General features: G+C 39.5%; 3 protein-coding genes across 5 annotated transcripts in view; 1 reads left to right on the forward strand and 2 right to left on the reverse strand.

Moving 5' to 3' along the window:
- Positions 1-520: 520 nt before the first annotated feature.
- On the reverse strand, positions 521-4,390 carry LOC111471510 (importin subunit beta-1-like). The gene is made up of 3 exons (XM_023117216.1): positions 4,261-4,390; positions 1,332-3,763; positions 521-1,244 (listed from the first exon to the last, which is right to left on the reverse strand). The coding sequence occupies exons 2-3, from the start codon at positions 3,746-3,748 to the stop codon at positions 1,046-1,048; spliced, it is 2,616 nt and encodes an 871-aa protein (XP_022972984.1). The 5' UTR covers positions 3,749-3,763; positions 4,261-4,390; the 3' UTR covers positions 521-1,045.
- A 3,060-nt stretch (positions 4,391-7,450) lies between these two features.
- On the forward strand, positions 7,451-9,217 carry LOC111471501. Of its 2 annotated transcripts, none has more exons than XM_023117211.1 (2): positions 7,451-7,870; positions 8,962-9,217. In XM_023117211.1, exon 1 carries the CDS (start codon positions 7,587-7,589, stop codon positions 7,845-7,847), a length of 261 nt encoding a protein of 86 aa, XP_022972979.1. In that variant the 5' UTR covers positions 7,451-7,586; the 3' UTR covers positions 7,848-7,870; positions 8,962-9,217. The 2 variants fall into 2 exon arrangements, with proteins under 2 accessions (XP_022972979.1, XP_022972977.1); XM_023117209.1 differs by having other exon boundaries at positions 7,454-7,870; positions 8,957-9,201.
- Positions 9,185-14,063, reverse strand: part of LOC111471500 (WD repeat-containing protein 44-like) — a 5,531-nt gene continuing 652 nt past the window's right edge. Inside the window, exons 2-9 of one of the 2 annotated variants that reach the window (XR_002715206.1) lie at positions 12,791-14,015; positions 12,618-12,708; positions 12,359-12,516; positions 12,227-12,278; positions 11,048-11,130; positions 10,866-10,959; positions 9,865-10,633; positions 9,185-9,712 (exon numbers count right to left, since the gene is read on the reverse strand). Coding sequence is in view for 1 of the 2 variants with exons in the window: in XM_023117208.1 (XP_022972976.1) it covers positions 10,107-10,633; positions 10,866-10,959; positions 11,048-11,130; positions 12,227-12,278; positions 12,359-12,516; positions 12,618-12,708; positions 12,791-13,954 (2,169 nt within the window). In the remaining variant the exon portion in view is untranslated. Of the gene's footprint in view, positions 10,634-10,865; positions 10,960-11,047; positions 11,131-12,226; positions 12,279-12,358; positions 12,517-12,617; positions 12,709-12,790; positions 14,016-14,063 lie in introns of both variants that reach the window. The other variant, XM_023117208.1, reaches the window with a different exon arrangement.

Raw genomic sequence — 14,063 nt, forward strand, 5'->3', positions numbered from 1 at the left:
CCAACTTTTTGGCCAATCAAAAATTAGATGATGAAATTTATAAATTGATATCGTAGTTAAAAGATTAAAATATATAAATTGAGATGAAATTACAAATACGTGAATAATTCTAATGAGACCAAAGTACCACTTAGACATACCGATAAATACTCTCCACATTTTAAGATATTTTATAATTTTTTTTTGGTTTGGGTCTACCCAAAATTTTGCCCTATAAATCCAAAACCGAACCAAATCATTTTGAGTTTGAAAAAATGAACCCAAACCAAATCAACTCCTATAATTCGAGTTTGAGTTTGGTCAGTCCACATTGTCATCTGTGTGAACTCATAAACATTCTCCAAGCATGTGCCAAGTGAAATGAAGTTGATTCAAAAATGGCTGGAAGAAGGCTCTCACCTCTTTAACATGTGATGGGAAAGAAGCCCAAAGGGCACCTTTTTCATGCTATACCTTCGAGTAAAGGACAAAGGTGATAATACAATATGAAGTGGAGAGAAAGAGGTGAGGAGAATACAAGGAGACCTTGAAATTCATAACATTGATGCCGAAAATTTTAAACAAAAAATATGAATGGATGATTTAGTCCTTAAATACAACCGCTAAAGGAAGTAGAGTAGTTCAGAGAAGGAGTAGCACAAGTGTGTCTAAGCTGGTCAGCAGCATATAACAAGGAGCTAAACAACTCCCTGCGTTCATCCATTTTCAACAATAAAGTTCAGTAACCCCCCCTCCACCCTCTCTCTCTAGGCTTGGATTTATCTCAAATCAGAGATACAGTTGAACCCACCCAGCCGTATAAATTAAGTACTTCATCGATTCCTCCTCCCGCCCTCTACTACCATGACAAAATGAGAAGTACCGACACTTCACGTTGCTAATGCAATAGTTAGCAATGCCTTCATGATGATGCAAGTGTTAGTGACAACTGGGAGTGAACAGCTTCCGTTGTCTTGTATTATGATGCAATCTTCGACCCCGACTCAACTCAACACACCCAAAAATGCATGCAATGACTCAAGAATATGCCAACCAGCAAAAAGCCTCAAATGGAAATGGCACGGCTGATGGCCAATTTGGCCCATTCAGCAGATTCTTTAATCAAATGGTCATCTGAGGACAAGCATTCCCTTAAAAAGTCTTTGCTTGACACAGATTGCTGTATCAAAGAACCAGCATTGCTTCCCAGTGTGTCGGCTAGATCTCCAAGAACCCCAATGGCAGTTTTCATCACGATCTCGTCCCTACAGAAAAACCAAGCAAAGCAAAAAAATATAAACAAAAATCCAATTCACAAACCCGATATAGAGAGAGATCAGCGAAAAACTCACATGTCTTTCCCCATGTATATACTATCCAAGAACTGAAGTATATGCGGAGCATAAGGGATCAAGAGCTGAGTTTTTGGAGAGCTTTTAAAACCCTGGAAGATCCCTGAATACGCTTCCAAAATACCATTTCTCAAAGAGTTGGTATAGTCGGTCATTTCGTCATCCGCACCTGCAGTATGTGCAGATAACTCTGCTGCCCGCTGGAGCATTGGCATGGCATACAGCAAGTACTTCTCAAAATTCTCCCCTATAGCCAGAGCTATATCACCAAAGCACGAGAAAATCGGAGGTTTAACAGAGCGATGCAATTGATCACTAGACAAATTCTTAAGAAGCTGAGCCATAATCCCATCACAGAACGGCAAAATCTTATCTTCTAATGCCCTGCATACATCCCCTACAACACCAACAGTGACAGCACAAACTTGGTACTCCTCAAAATTTTGAAGACCCATTTCTATATATTTATAAAACTCAGTCATGTATTTAGCAAAATCTGGGCCTGTTGCATAAGCAAGGGCACCAATGGCAAGCATTGCCTCCTCATGAACTGTGGCGTTTCTACAAGCAAAGACCCTGAGGAAAAGACCCATCATATTATCCGCATACTGCATGAACATATACTTGGTAGCATCTGATGAACCTAGCTTCTGAATAAGAACTTGTAAACATCCACATAGCAGGCCCTGCAATTCACCTTGTCTTTCCCTTTCATCAGATGAGAGCTTTTGCCCCTCAAGGGTATTATGCAACTCCATCATGATGACAGGTACCAGTTGCAGCACCATCGATGCCGTCTCATCAGTTGCACACCTCACAACTTCATTCAATGTTTCATATGCAGCAGTCCTCAAACGTGATTCGCCAGCATCTTCTCTGTGAGTAACATTTAAGAGGGCCTGAACTATTTCTTGGAAATAGGGAGTTAAAGGAGATGATACACCAACATCTTCGTAACCCTGAGCAAGAAAATAGAGAGCACCACAGGCTTTCTCTGCCACATTTGGAACATCTTTCATGCTCTGGAGCAGAACTGTTATGATCTGTTGACAGTTAGTCTGATTAATAATGGGTGTATCCACATCTGAACCATGAAGGAATTCAAATATCCGTCCAAGGGTCCATGCAGTTGTGTCCTTCACATGGTTATTCGGGTCTTTTGTTAAGGCAGTCAGCATAAATGTTAAGGCCACATTAACAATTGGCATTAACTTTTCTGGGGCAGGACCTTCCAGAATAGAACCAAATGCATAAGTTGCTGCCTCCCTCTGCCTCCAATCAGATTTGGTAATGTTCTCTTCAATGAATGGCATAACAAGTGGGACAATCTCATCTCCAACAGTTCGTGCAACCAGCCCAAGACACGTACCTCCCGCCATGGCAATATTCCAAGCTCCTTCATCTTGATCCTGGTCCTCTTCTTGCTTCAGAAGAGTCTCAAGCAACATGGGCACAAGAGCAGGTAGTGCCTGCTTGATAAAACGAAAGCATGGAATATCAGAATCTCCAGTAAAATCATCCCCATATGCTTCCAAGATATCTATCTCCTCATCACAAATAGAGCTCCAGAACTCAATAGCTTGAAGTGCAACGGGTTCCTCATCTTCTCTAACAGCCTTTGCAGTAATGCCAAAAATATCCTGGATATATCTAGCTAATTTGTCATAGTACGTAGAAGCAATGGAGACCAAGCACTCAAAAGCTGCTTGTCTTATCTTGACTTCAGGGGATAAGGTGGCCTCACAAACAACCCTCATGATATAATCACGTTCCATATCATTGCTAAAGTTTGCCTGAGCAAACCCCAAAGCATTATACAAAGAACGAGTGGCAGCAAGTCGGACATCGTTGTTCCCTTCCGATGCATTCATACCCTGCACAACAGCTGTCAATATCTTATTCACTTGATCTTGATCTATCACATCTGGAGAAACTTCCTCACACAAATAACCAAGGGTTTCCAAGGTGGCTTGTTTGATGTGAATTGATTGTTGATGGACATTTAACAAAAGTGAACCAATCAACTCAGGCCACTGCTTATGAGGCAACTCAATGCCTGCAACTTTAGCAATAACTTGGGATGCTGTTGACCTAGCATCAACCACAGGCGAAGAAAGAGTACTCAACAAACATGTCTTTATCTGGGTTTTGGCGTTGCCGTCCAGTGACAACCATCTCTGGACAAGCTCAAACTTCCTATGCTGTTCCTTAGCATCCAAGGCATTCTTAAGTATCAAACCAGCTAATTTTCGGCTGTCAACTGGCTTCTCTTCATTCGCTAGTTCACCAGAGAGTGATAACAAGAAACTGGGAAGGTTCTGCTCTTGGAATTGCCTTAAACTATCTTCTGCCTGCTTCCTCACAGACGCGTCTATCGCCTGAGCATTTAGAAGCACCTGTGTAACTTCCATTGCCATATTTCACCAAAGCACCTGAAAAACAAGCAACGATCAATCACTAGTTCACTCGAAAACCACCTTAATCCTCCCAATCTGATCTAATCCAGAAGCCCAAAGAAATATCAAGCCTTACTAAGACAAACCGCACCAAAAAAAACAAAATCCAAAATCTCAACAATACAGACGAATCATTAAAAAAACCATAGCCAAACTTCAACTAATCCAACAAGAACCCCACCGTTACTCCAACCAATGAGACCAAGCTTCAAGCCTGAGACCTATACCATAAAAAACACGGCAAGAAATTCTCACAAGATCGAAACGATCCACACAGACACTCGAAACAAATTCCACGCTTTCCAAAAGAACACGACACTCAAATCAACTAAAAGCCACCACAAAAAGCTATACACGATATAAGAAAACCAAGAAAAAACCATACGAACAAATCATTGATGCGCAGATCAAAAGGCACAAATACAGTGAGCACATTACAGAGGGAAAGCCGCGGTTGAGCAAGAAATAATTACCAGAGATTAGAAAATTGAGAGCTTTCGAAGAAGGCGCACGAAGAAGATCCTCGAGACGGCGTTCTGAAAACCCTAGAAGTGGAGAAGCGAGAGGAAGAGGAGGGAGAGATGAAGTGCAAGCTGGAAAGATTTGAAATACAAAAACAAAAACAGATTGATTTTTTAAATAGTAAATATTTCCGGGAAATTATACAATACACTATCTTCCCTTTTCAACTTTCTGAGTCTGACCCAGTCAACCAATCAAAGTTGTCCATCCAAGCAGGAGACTGTTATGATCGACTTTCAGCCGTTGGATTTGCAGAAAATAATTTTTCAAAAAAATGTTACAGTGAGACGGTCTTAGTTAAGCAAGAGTTCAAATTTGAACGATGAGAAGATAACCTAGACGTTGTGTTGGAACAGACAACAGTAATCTATGTGGCGGTTAGTTGAAATTTAGGATTTTAATATTATTTATACATCGGCCCCATTATTATTTTATTATTTCTCTTTAGCCCCCCACCTATAACATATTTACATTACCCGTCCTTATAAAATATATACCTACCCTATAGTTTAATTATTACCTCATCATTCTCCTTTTAGGGAGAAATCAAAAATCAAATTGGAACGTTATTTTCAAATTTAGGTACTAAATGTAAATCAAATTCAAATTTTTTTTTTTGAAATTCCGAAAACAAATTTGAGGCGAATCTCATGATCAAAATTACTCTATTATTTATTTTGCTATGAATTAATTTTTTTAAGTTGAGATTTGAATTTTTTATCTTTTAAGTCTCCGACATCAATGATATAATATACTGTATGTTTATGTGACAAAATATGTATAGTGGTAGGAATCTATGTTATGTCAAAAAAAAAATTTGAAAATAGTAATAGTAGCTCCTGTCAAGGAAGAAGCAAAAATGAACGAACTCTTACACGGTCTAGAAAATCAAAGGTCATTGATATGCTTTTTTCATCTATGACATGAGAGTTGTTGTAGCAAATGCTCGTCTTTTGTAACATGTAGATCTATGATGGAATCAATCATTTGCTTCATTGGTTCCAACGATGGCACGTGATAAGGCAACCTAATCATCAACTCAACGATTCAAGCTTTTATTAAAAATAAAACTCTTGAATCAGATAAATTAACACCTCCTTGTATAAAATTTGAATCAACCAAGAGATAAGTTAGATTACCTTCATCCATCACAATTATGATTTTTTACTTAATAATGGGTTGATATTTATAGTTTCCCACCCAACAAAGTTAAATAAAAGAATAAAGGAGTCTTTCCTTTCAACACTTGAAGGTTCAGGAGTTCCATCGGGTTCCAGTGATTGAGCTTCACCTTCTCTTACAGTTCATTCAGGAAAAGGGTGTCAGTTGACTCTCATTAATAAGGAGTCTTTGGTTACAGTGAAAGAATCAAATCAATAGGAATCGGAAAGAAAAGAGAACAAGTGAAAGAGGGAAATTAGGGGAAGGAGAAAGAATCCATCAATTAGGTTCAATCCGGGCGAGAGAGAGTCAAGATACAAAATGACCATAATATAAAATTTTGGGCTCGTTGAATAAGGATAAGTAGCTAAACCAACTAACGATACAAAATGACCCTAATGTCTCTAAGTAGCATACCTAGTTCCTGATCAAACGACCTCGTAAGGTTATGAAACTTTAAGAGAGGCTTCTCTAAGGATTATGCGAATTTTTAGAATCATTGGACCATGGTTGAAGCTCGAACCAAGTTTAGGATATTTCAAGATTCAAACCTCTAAATGACTCAAGATTTCAACTAAAACATAGGTATAAGGACATGAAGGCTTACCTACGATTCCAAGAAGTTTGGATCAAATTTAGAACTTAAACTAGGTTAGGAGTATAAGTCAAGGCTTAAGGGAAAGAAATAAAATGCCCCCGAACAATTAGCCTCAAGATTTACGCACCTTAATGAATTCCTTCACGACTTAAAATGTTTTTAAATATCATGAACAAAGTGTGTTATAAGTTTTATGTTAAAGTTTTAGGATAACCGTTGATTTTAAATAATCAGGTTGCTTCCGTTGAGCTTCTCGAGTCAATCGTAGTTGCAATCTTGGCTTCAGACAAGCTCAAAAATCGGGCCATGACAGAAAGCCTTTTGAAAGAATATATGTTATGAAACTCTTGATTCGATTTAATAATTTTGTTGAAGAACAAGATTTGTAGATCAAAATCATCGAAAAAGTTGAATCATCGATAAATAATCAACTCAAGGGAAAGTTACGAAACAGATTACCTTGATCATCAAAATTGAGAGTAAAGAAAACTCGTAATTCGAATCACTCTACAAGATAGCTTAATCAAGACTACTTGAATGTCTTTAACATGCAAATCTAAACACAAGAAATGCAAATGAAGAAGCTCATGACTTAAAAAACTTTTTATTTTAATAACAAAAAAATCTTCGTACTAAAGTAAGAACATGAATGACTTTTTGTAGCCTTCTATGGTTGTTGTAAATGTGATGTCCCATATTGGTTGGGAGGAGAACAAAACACCAAAGTGGGCAATATCTGTCAGCTGTGGATCTGGGCCGTTACAGTAACTCTCATGCCCATCAATACCGTAATGACCACTAGCTAAGCTTTAAGATAAGCTTTAAGATAGTTCTTAGTTTTTAAGCGACGGAAACGCTACCCTAACCCAAGATGAGCTCAAGTTTAACATCTTCAAGTAATCAGGATGCACCTCGTGATAAGCTTGAAACCAAGAGGTTACCCTAACTCAAGATGAGCTTGAGGTTAGCACTTGATTTTTAAGTAATCACGATGATACCTCAAGATAAGCAGTAAGATCGCCTATGGCTTTCTGGCAACCATGAGGTTACCCTAACTCAAGATGAGTTCAAGGTTAACACTGATTCCTCACATACGCCTTAGGTAGCCTTTGACTTTCAAGTAATCATAGGCTACTTTAAGATCATGAATTAAGACAAGAAAAGAAAGGCTCAATCAAGTATATCACACGCTCAAGCCCTAAAAGAGTACTATACAAGACAGACAAAGTAGGTTGTGACCCTCTCACACAGACCCACGACGTAAACAAGGCCGCTACCTTGAGTGGCACCTATTTAGCTATGTAAATGGCCTTGGGGTTAATTTTAGGTATAGATGAAGTTTTGAAATGGTCATAGTAAACTAATAATAGGATAATAGAAATTTAAATTAAGAAATAAAAAAAAAAGGGATTTCCCCAAAATTCTCATCCTCTTTCATCCTTCTCCCCTGTCTTCCCTGATTTTTATCTCTATTTTCACAGGAGATCTAAGGCAGGCAAGAACAAATCCGCCATAGCCATGGAGAATCAGAGCACCTGCTTGACCTATGAGAAGCTCAACGGAGTGGCGACCTGGGTAGGCACCAGCGTCGCCTCCGCCTTCTTCGCCTCTCTCGAGAGTTGTTCTTGCATCAATCTCTCTACCTCCGACGACCACGAAGATCCCGACGAGGCTCACGATCGCCCTCTCATGTACTGCACCTCTACTTCTTCCTCCATCATTCGCAGCTTTGAACCACTTCCTCCGCCGGTGAACGACGTCGCCAATCTCCCTGTCTGAGCGACGCTCTCCGTGGATCTGAGGTCGTTTCCTAATTAGGATTTCTTCAGATTTCTCACTGGATTGGAATGACTTTCCGATTTTTTTTTTTTAAATAATGTTCTTCTTTGGTCCTTGCGTTCCTTTTACTTTCTGATTGAGGATTTTGTGCTCGACCAGTTATCGTCGTTTGTTGACATTTTCCTCCTCTGTGAATTACGACTGGAATGTGTAGTAAAAACTAACAGGATGCACATTATGTTACTCTGATTCTTGTTGGTTCTTCTGATCGGTATTCGAAATTCATCATTCATAATTTCGTTCCTCGAGTAATCGCTAAATCTACGCGTGGTTTTGATCATTGCTTTCTTGGAGCTGCATGATTTCCTGCCGTCCTTTGTCCAATTCTGAAGCAAAATTCTTAAACCGATGAGAATTCTTGAATTAAACCAAATAGAATTGGTATCAAGATGAACATGGTGTTGCTGCCATTGGATGAGATGAACAGTCACCCACCATTTCCCCGAGTTTCCGCTTGGTGGTGCGGTGATCTAACAAGAGGAATATATCCTTTTTCTATTGAAATTCTGCAGATCTGAGCTTCCTTTCTGCCATTTTTGTTTAGAAAATTTGAAAGCATGCCCAGTTGAGATTATTCTGTCCTTTCTGCCTTTTTCTTATCGTTCTTGATTGCTTGTCATGATTCATAATGCAGTTAATGATATGGGGTGTCTAGGAGTTGGATAACATAATCTGAAATGGCTAGAGGCAGTTGGAAAGACAACATTCGTACTGTTCTGTCATTCATTTCATGGATCTAAGACACAAAACACCTCATCAATTGTTATTCTATGCCTGAAAACACAAGGCATTGGATTATAATATTTGATGAAACAGAGAGATAGAGAGATAAATCTCCCTCTACAAGAAAAACCAGATTTAAATATTGAACAACATGAGTGAAGAAGCTTGTTCTTGAGAATTTAAAAACAAAAGTGACAGAAGAATGGAAGGTGTTACATATTTCTTTGTCTGCTTCTTGGGATTTGGAGTTTAGATCTCGAAGGGACATTAGTTTCTCTTATTGTCAGTACAGCTAATTGATTCCAATCATTTGCTTTCTGATTCAGTGCAGGAACATGGCCACACAAACAGCTTGCGTAGCAGAGCAGAGAGAGCTTTGACAGAAATGGCAGAAGAAAGCAACGAGGGGAACAAGGAAACTGCAAATAAGCACTTGTTAATTCATTATTTTAATACCAAATTCTCAGTTTTAGATTACTTTCACACATAGAGAAGCCAAGAACAGATTTGTAACCAATTTTTTCTCAAAAGTAAATGTATGAACCATTTGAATATGATCAAATCCCATCAACATCAAAGTCTGAGGATTTGTTGATATTATATTTTATGGTAGCTTCTTCTATAGAACATGTTTTACAGGAGAAGGGAAAATGAAAGCAAAGCCTGCACAGAGAGCTTTGTATTTACAACAGATGGAACTCAGGATGGATGCTAAATAGCTTAGATCTAAGAAGATGTTGAATGAATAACACAACCTATAATCTCTGTTAGCAAAAGGGTTGCTGTAGACTTATGTTAGTGTATGTAATGATACAGCAAGCAAACAGAACAAACTTGTTCTTTCTTTCATTTCAAAGACCAGCCTGGCAGGTATAGTCTCATCTATCGACCGACCACTATGATTGCCCCACGCTCAAATCCTAATGTCTCTCGTCGTCTTGATATGAAGCAGAAGCAATACAAAATGGCCCACAAGATACCAATTCTCCTTCAATCAATTCAGACCACCTATCTTGATTTCCTTGATCATGTTAGAACACAAAAGGCAAGAGGTAAGAGGTCCTCCAAGCCCCCGCAGTAACCTGTATCGTCGAGACAACTTCTCGTATCAGTGTTGAATCATTTCACATGTTCGTTACCAACCAGCAGCAAATACTCAAATCACAGCATCACGAAGTCTATGATTAAACTGCCTAGAGGATGATTGACAAGAGGACAATCCAGGTAAGCTGACCTTGGTCACGAGCTGATTTGATGTCGTTTTCTCTACAGAGACGATCTAGAGTATCAGAAAATCCATAGAGATGCTCGACGAATCCCAAAAACGATAACGTATCAGCTATCAGTTCATTGCAGCTGGTGATAACATTGGTTGATCATCTAAAATGAGATCAGACTTCCATCACAACTTTACTCAGCGAGGAGGCACCAAAATCTGAAGAAATCACTTCAAGTTTTTTGGAAAATCCTAAAATTTCAGACAGGTACAGGCAACCCATAATTGTGAAACGACCTGATTCGTCCATCCGATCCTGCAGTCACGATGACCAGACCCCATGCATGAGAACTCGATGTATTTTGGCAAGACAACTTCAGAAATTTATACCGAGATTTGTGCATCATAGATGGTTTCGTTGGTAGGCTCGAAGTTGGGAGCTTTTCCTCGGGCCATGTTGCAGATCCCTTAGGGAAGGATTCTACTAACTCTTGGCTTAAAGAGAAAAACGCGGGTGATGGAAGCTGGAAAGTTTCAGAAGAACTCCTCCGCATGCCAGAAAAATGACTTTCCTCCGTGTTACATCTCGAACCGCACCACGGAACTGCAATGGTTCCATTGGAGGAGAAATATTCATACGACTTAATCTTTTTCACCGGGGAAATAACAGACTCGTTCTTATAATTGCAGTTCCATACATATACATTAGAATCCCCACTAGCCGAGATAATATGTTTCCCATCCGAGGTAAACGACGCAGACATCTGGTTTCCGGTATTACAAGGCCCTGAACAGAAAGGATGAAACTTGCTTATGAGCAGACATGGAAGACAGGATACGACGAACGAACGACACCATTTGGTTTAAAAGCAAAATCTTCATAATCGAAACAACCAAACAAGCCGACATCGCACCGAGCATACACAATGCAGTAAAACCTCCCAACCAGAACTAACCATGCTGTTGATACTTGATATAATGAAGAGATCAACAACAAACAAGAACAGACAGGTGCATACCCTTGTACTTCTGGATCACATTTAGCCCTTCAATAATTCGGATTCGAGAATCGGCAGAGCTCACCATTATTCTGCTTGAATCTTCTGCAGAATACTGTGGCCGAAGAAAAAAAAAAACGCATAGAAAATATTAGCAAATATAATATCGAAACGTGAATTAGAACATTAGTCGAATGAACTACCTGAAACCCCGTTATCTTTTTACTGGGCGACTTCTTCTTACTGGACAAACATAATTTGGCGTCTAATTCGAGGTTATTATCACCTAAACAAAACAAATCGAGTGATCAGTTTAGACAATCTTTCTCCAAGATCAATAGCAATTCCAGTGATAAAATTTCATCCAATTGTAGTTTTGTATTCATTTGTACCAAAGCAAAAACCATATATAGTTGATTATATTGATGAATACTCTCTTCTGCAAATCATTTTCATGCATAAAATCCTACTAACTACTCCTCCGAGGTAATAACATCATACCGTTGGTATGTGTATAAATAGATATATGGGAGTATTCGTTTATTTCATTGCAAACTTAAGACAATGGCACACGAACGCCCAATAAAATTTTCAGGATTTTCTGATACAAGCAAGCATGTAACAGCATAAGCCCACCGCTAACAGATATTGTCCTCTTTGGACTTTCCCTCTCGGTATTCCCCTCAACGTGTCAGTTAGGGAGAGGTTTCTACACCCTTATAAGAAATGCTTTATTCCTCTCTCCAACCAATGTGAGATCTCACAATCCACTCTCCTTGGGAGTCCAGCGTCCTCGCTTGCACACCGCCTGGTGTCTGACTCTAATACCATTTGCAACAGCCCAAGCCCACAACTAGCAGATATTGTCCGCTTTGACTCATTACGTACCATCGTCAGCCTCACGGTTTTAAAACGCATCTAATAGGGAGAGGGTCTAGCCCTACTCCAACCAAAGCACCGTCCGGTGATTGGTTTTGATACCATTTGTAACAGCCCAAGCCTACCGCTAGCAGATATTGTTCTCTTTGGGCTTTCCCTCCCGAGCTTCCCTTCAAAGTTTTAAAACGCATTCGCTAGGGAGAGGTTTCTACACCCTTATAAGAAATGTTTCAAAGTTTTAAAACGCATTCGCTAGGGAGAGGTTTCTACACCCTTATAAGAAATGTTTCGTTCCCCTCTCCAACCAATGTAGGATCTCACAAAGCAAAAGGTAAAACTCCCCGAAGCTAACATATACCGCTCATAACGTACAACGCTATTCATTGTCACATATATATGTCAGAAGAAAACGAACCAATAGTTCATAAACACAATAGATAGGGAGCAACAAAATCAAAGAACAAAAGATAAGCCCGAGTTGCAAATTAATACGACAAACGTACCTATTACTTTGAAGAACCGGCAAGTACCGTTTATGGAGCCAACAATTCCTCCCTACATTACGAGATCGAAATACCATTAACAACGAAGCGATCGAAATGCCCACAAAACGTAAGATTCAAGCAAGTACACACCTGTCCATCAGGATGATAAGACACTGCAGTGACAATTTCCCTCATGTCAATCCAATCAACAACTTGACTACAAGGAATTCCCCAAATACGGATCTTTCCATCTATTGAACCACTGATAAAGTAATTTTCATCCATGGGATTGAAATGAACACAAGTAACTGCAGCCAACATGAAAAAAGCGAGAACAATGAGAGCCGCTCGTTAAGAATATGTTAACAATTTCGATGACTCTATGAACAGAAACGACTGACAAACTCACCGTAATTACTATGTGAAAAAACTCTGACACAATCATTGGATCCCAATCGCCAAAGTCGAACGGTTTTATCGACTGATGATGACAGAAGATACTGCACGAGGAAACAATAACGTATGATTACCAATGCATAAACATGGTTTAGTTTCTAGGAAATTCATAGCATTGCTACTTACATTGGTTTTCGACCAAGAGAGATCCAAAATCTCACCGGTATGTCCATGGAACTCGTGCAACGGTCTCTCCAAGATCCTGAAGACTTTCGGTGGAAATATTATACAAGCTGATTCCGACGTTTTCCTCAACGTCATTGCATTAGCCATCTTCTCTTTCTCCACAAGCAAAGGTCTCAACTCTGAGAGACGATTCACCGTGAAGTAAATGCAAGATGGATCGATTTCGGGGATGTCAGATTCGTTAGATCTCTCGTCTTCAATCACTTGCCACAATTTAACAATCCCGTCGTCACCACCGGTAGCGAGATACTGTCCATTAGGACTAAACTTCATTGTCAAGATAGCACCTTCATGTGCCTTGATATCTTGTCCCATATAAAGGGCTGATAGCTCCTTCAATTGCTTCTTGCACTGTCGAACCTTCACCCTCCGAACTCTCGACCCTGCAGCTGAATCATCATCATCATCATCATCATCAACTACCAATCCTGTTGACTTATCAAAAATGCAGGCTGCCGATCGCAATTTCTTAAGCCAACGTTTGTTGACTCGTTGTTCTGTATGCAACGGAATGTTTGCTCTCTCAGCCTCCATCCTCATCATTTGTTGGAAAGATGGTGAGGAACTCGAAGTCTCCTCAAGCTCCTCAAACTCTTCAGCCATAGCGAACCGAACAGAGTTGTTTCGATCCCCATTTTTCGTGCTAGATTCTCCATAAACCCCATCATCCATATACATAATGGTATTCATTGAAGTTATCTCCGAACGTTCAAGATCATCACTAGACCAACACGACATCGAAGATCGACCCGAGCAAAACACATCTTCAAAATCAGAGGATTCAGCACCAGAATTATCCCTCAATCTTCCTCCATCCCCTTCTCTCCAATCACTCCACAGAGTCAGAGAATTCCCATTACAAGGAAGAGTTTGATCTAATCCCAACTCCATCCATTTCAAAAACTTCCTCCGACGCTCATGAACACTCTTGGGGCTTTGGTTCCATACATCATAAACCAAACTGCCATCAACCCAGTTTTTGAATCTGGGATGAGTATCAATGGCCGCCTCAATACCATCGCAATTGAATTCAGATATCGAAGGAGCATTGATCTCTTGAGCATCAAAATATGGGCATTCTTCATCATCACTAAAGCTACCCATTGTTCCTAAGAGTTCCACCCATGAAATCGCCTCAAGAACACAGCATTATAACGAATACCCACTACAAAAAAAAAAAAAAAAAAAAAAAAAAAAAAAAAAAAAAAAAATT

This window comes from Cucurbita maxima, unplaced genomic scaffold (assembly GCF_002738345.1).
Source record: "Cucurbita maxima cultivar Rimu unplaced genomic scaffold, Cmax_1.0 Cma_Scf00053, whole genome shotgun sequence".
Classification (NCBI taxonomy): Eukaryota; Viridiplantae; Streptophyta; class Magnoliopsida; order Cucurbitales; family Cucurbitaceae; genus Cucurbita; species Cucurbita maxima.

What these genes read in the sequence shown, in the direction of transcription:
- LOC111471510 (XM_023117216.1), bottom strand. Translation starts at nt 3,748, where the DNA reads ATGGCAATGGAAGTTACACAGGTGCTTCTAAATGCTCAGGCGATAGAC. An exon ending in ATATACATGGGGAAAGACAT is followed by an intron (nt 1,245 to 1,331) that starts GTGAGTTTTTCG and finishes GTTTTTCTGTAG; the next exon opens with GGACGAGATCGTGATGAAAA.
- LOC111471501 (XM_023117211.1), top strand. Translation starts at nt 7,587, where the DNA reads ATGGAGAATCAGAGCACCTGCTTGACCTATGAGAAGCTCAACGGAGTG.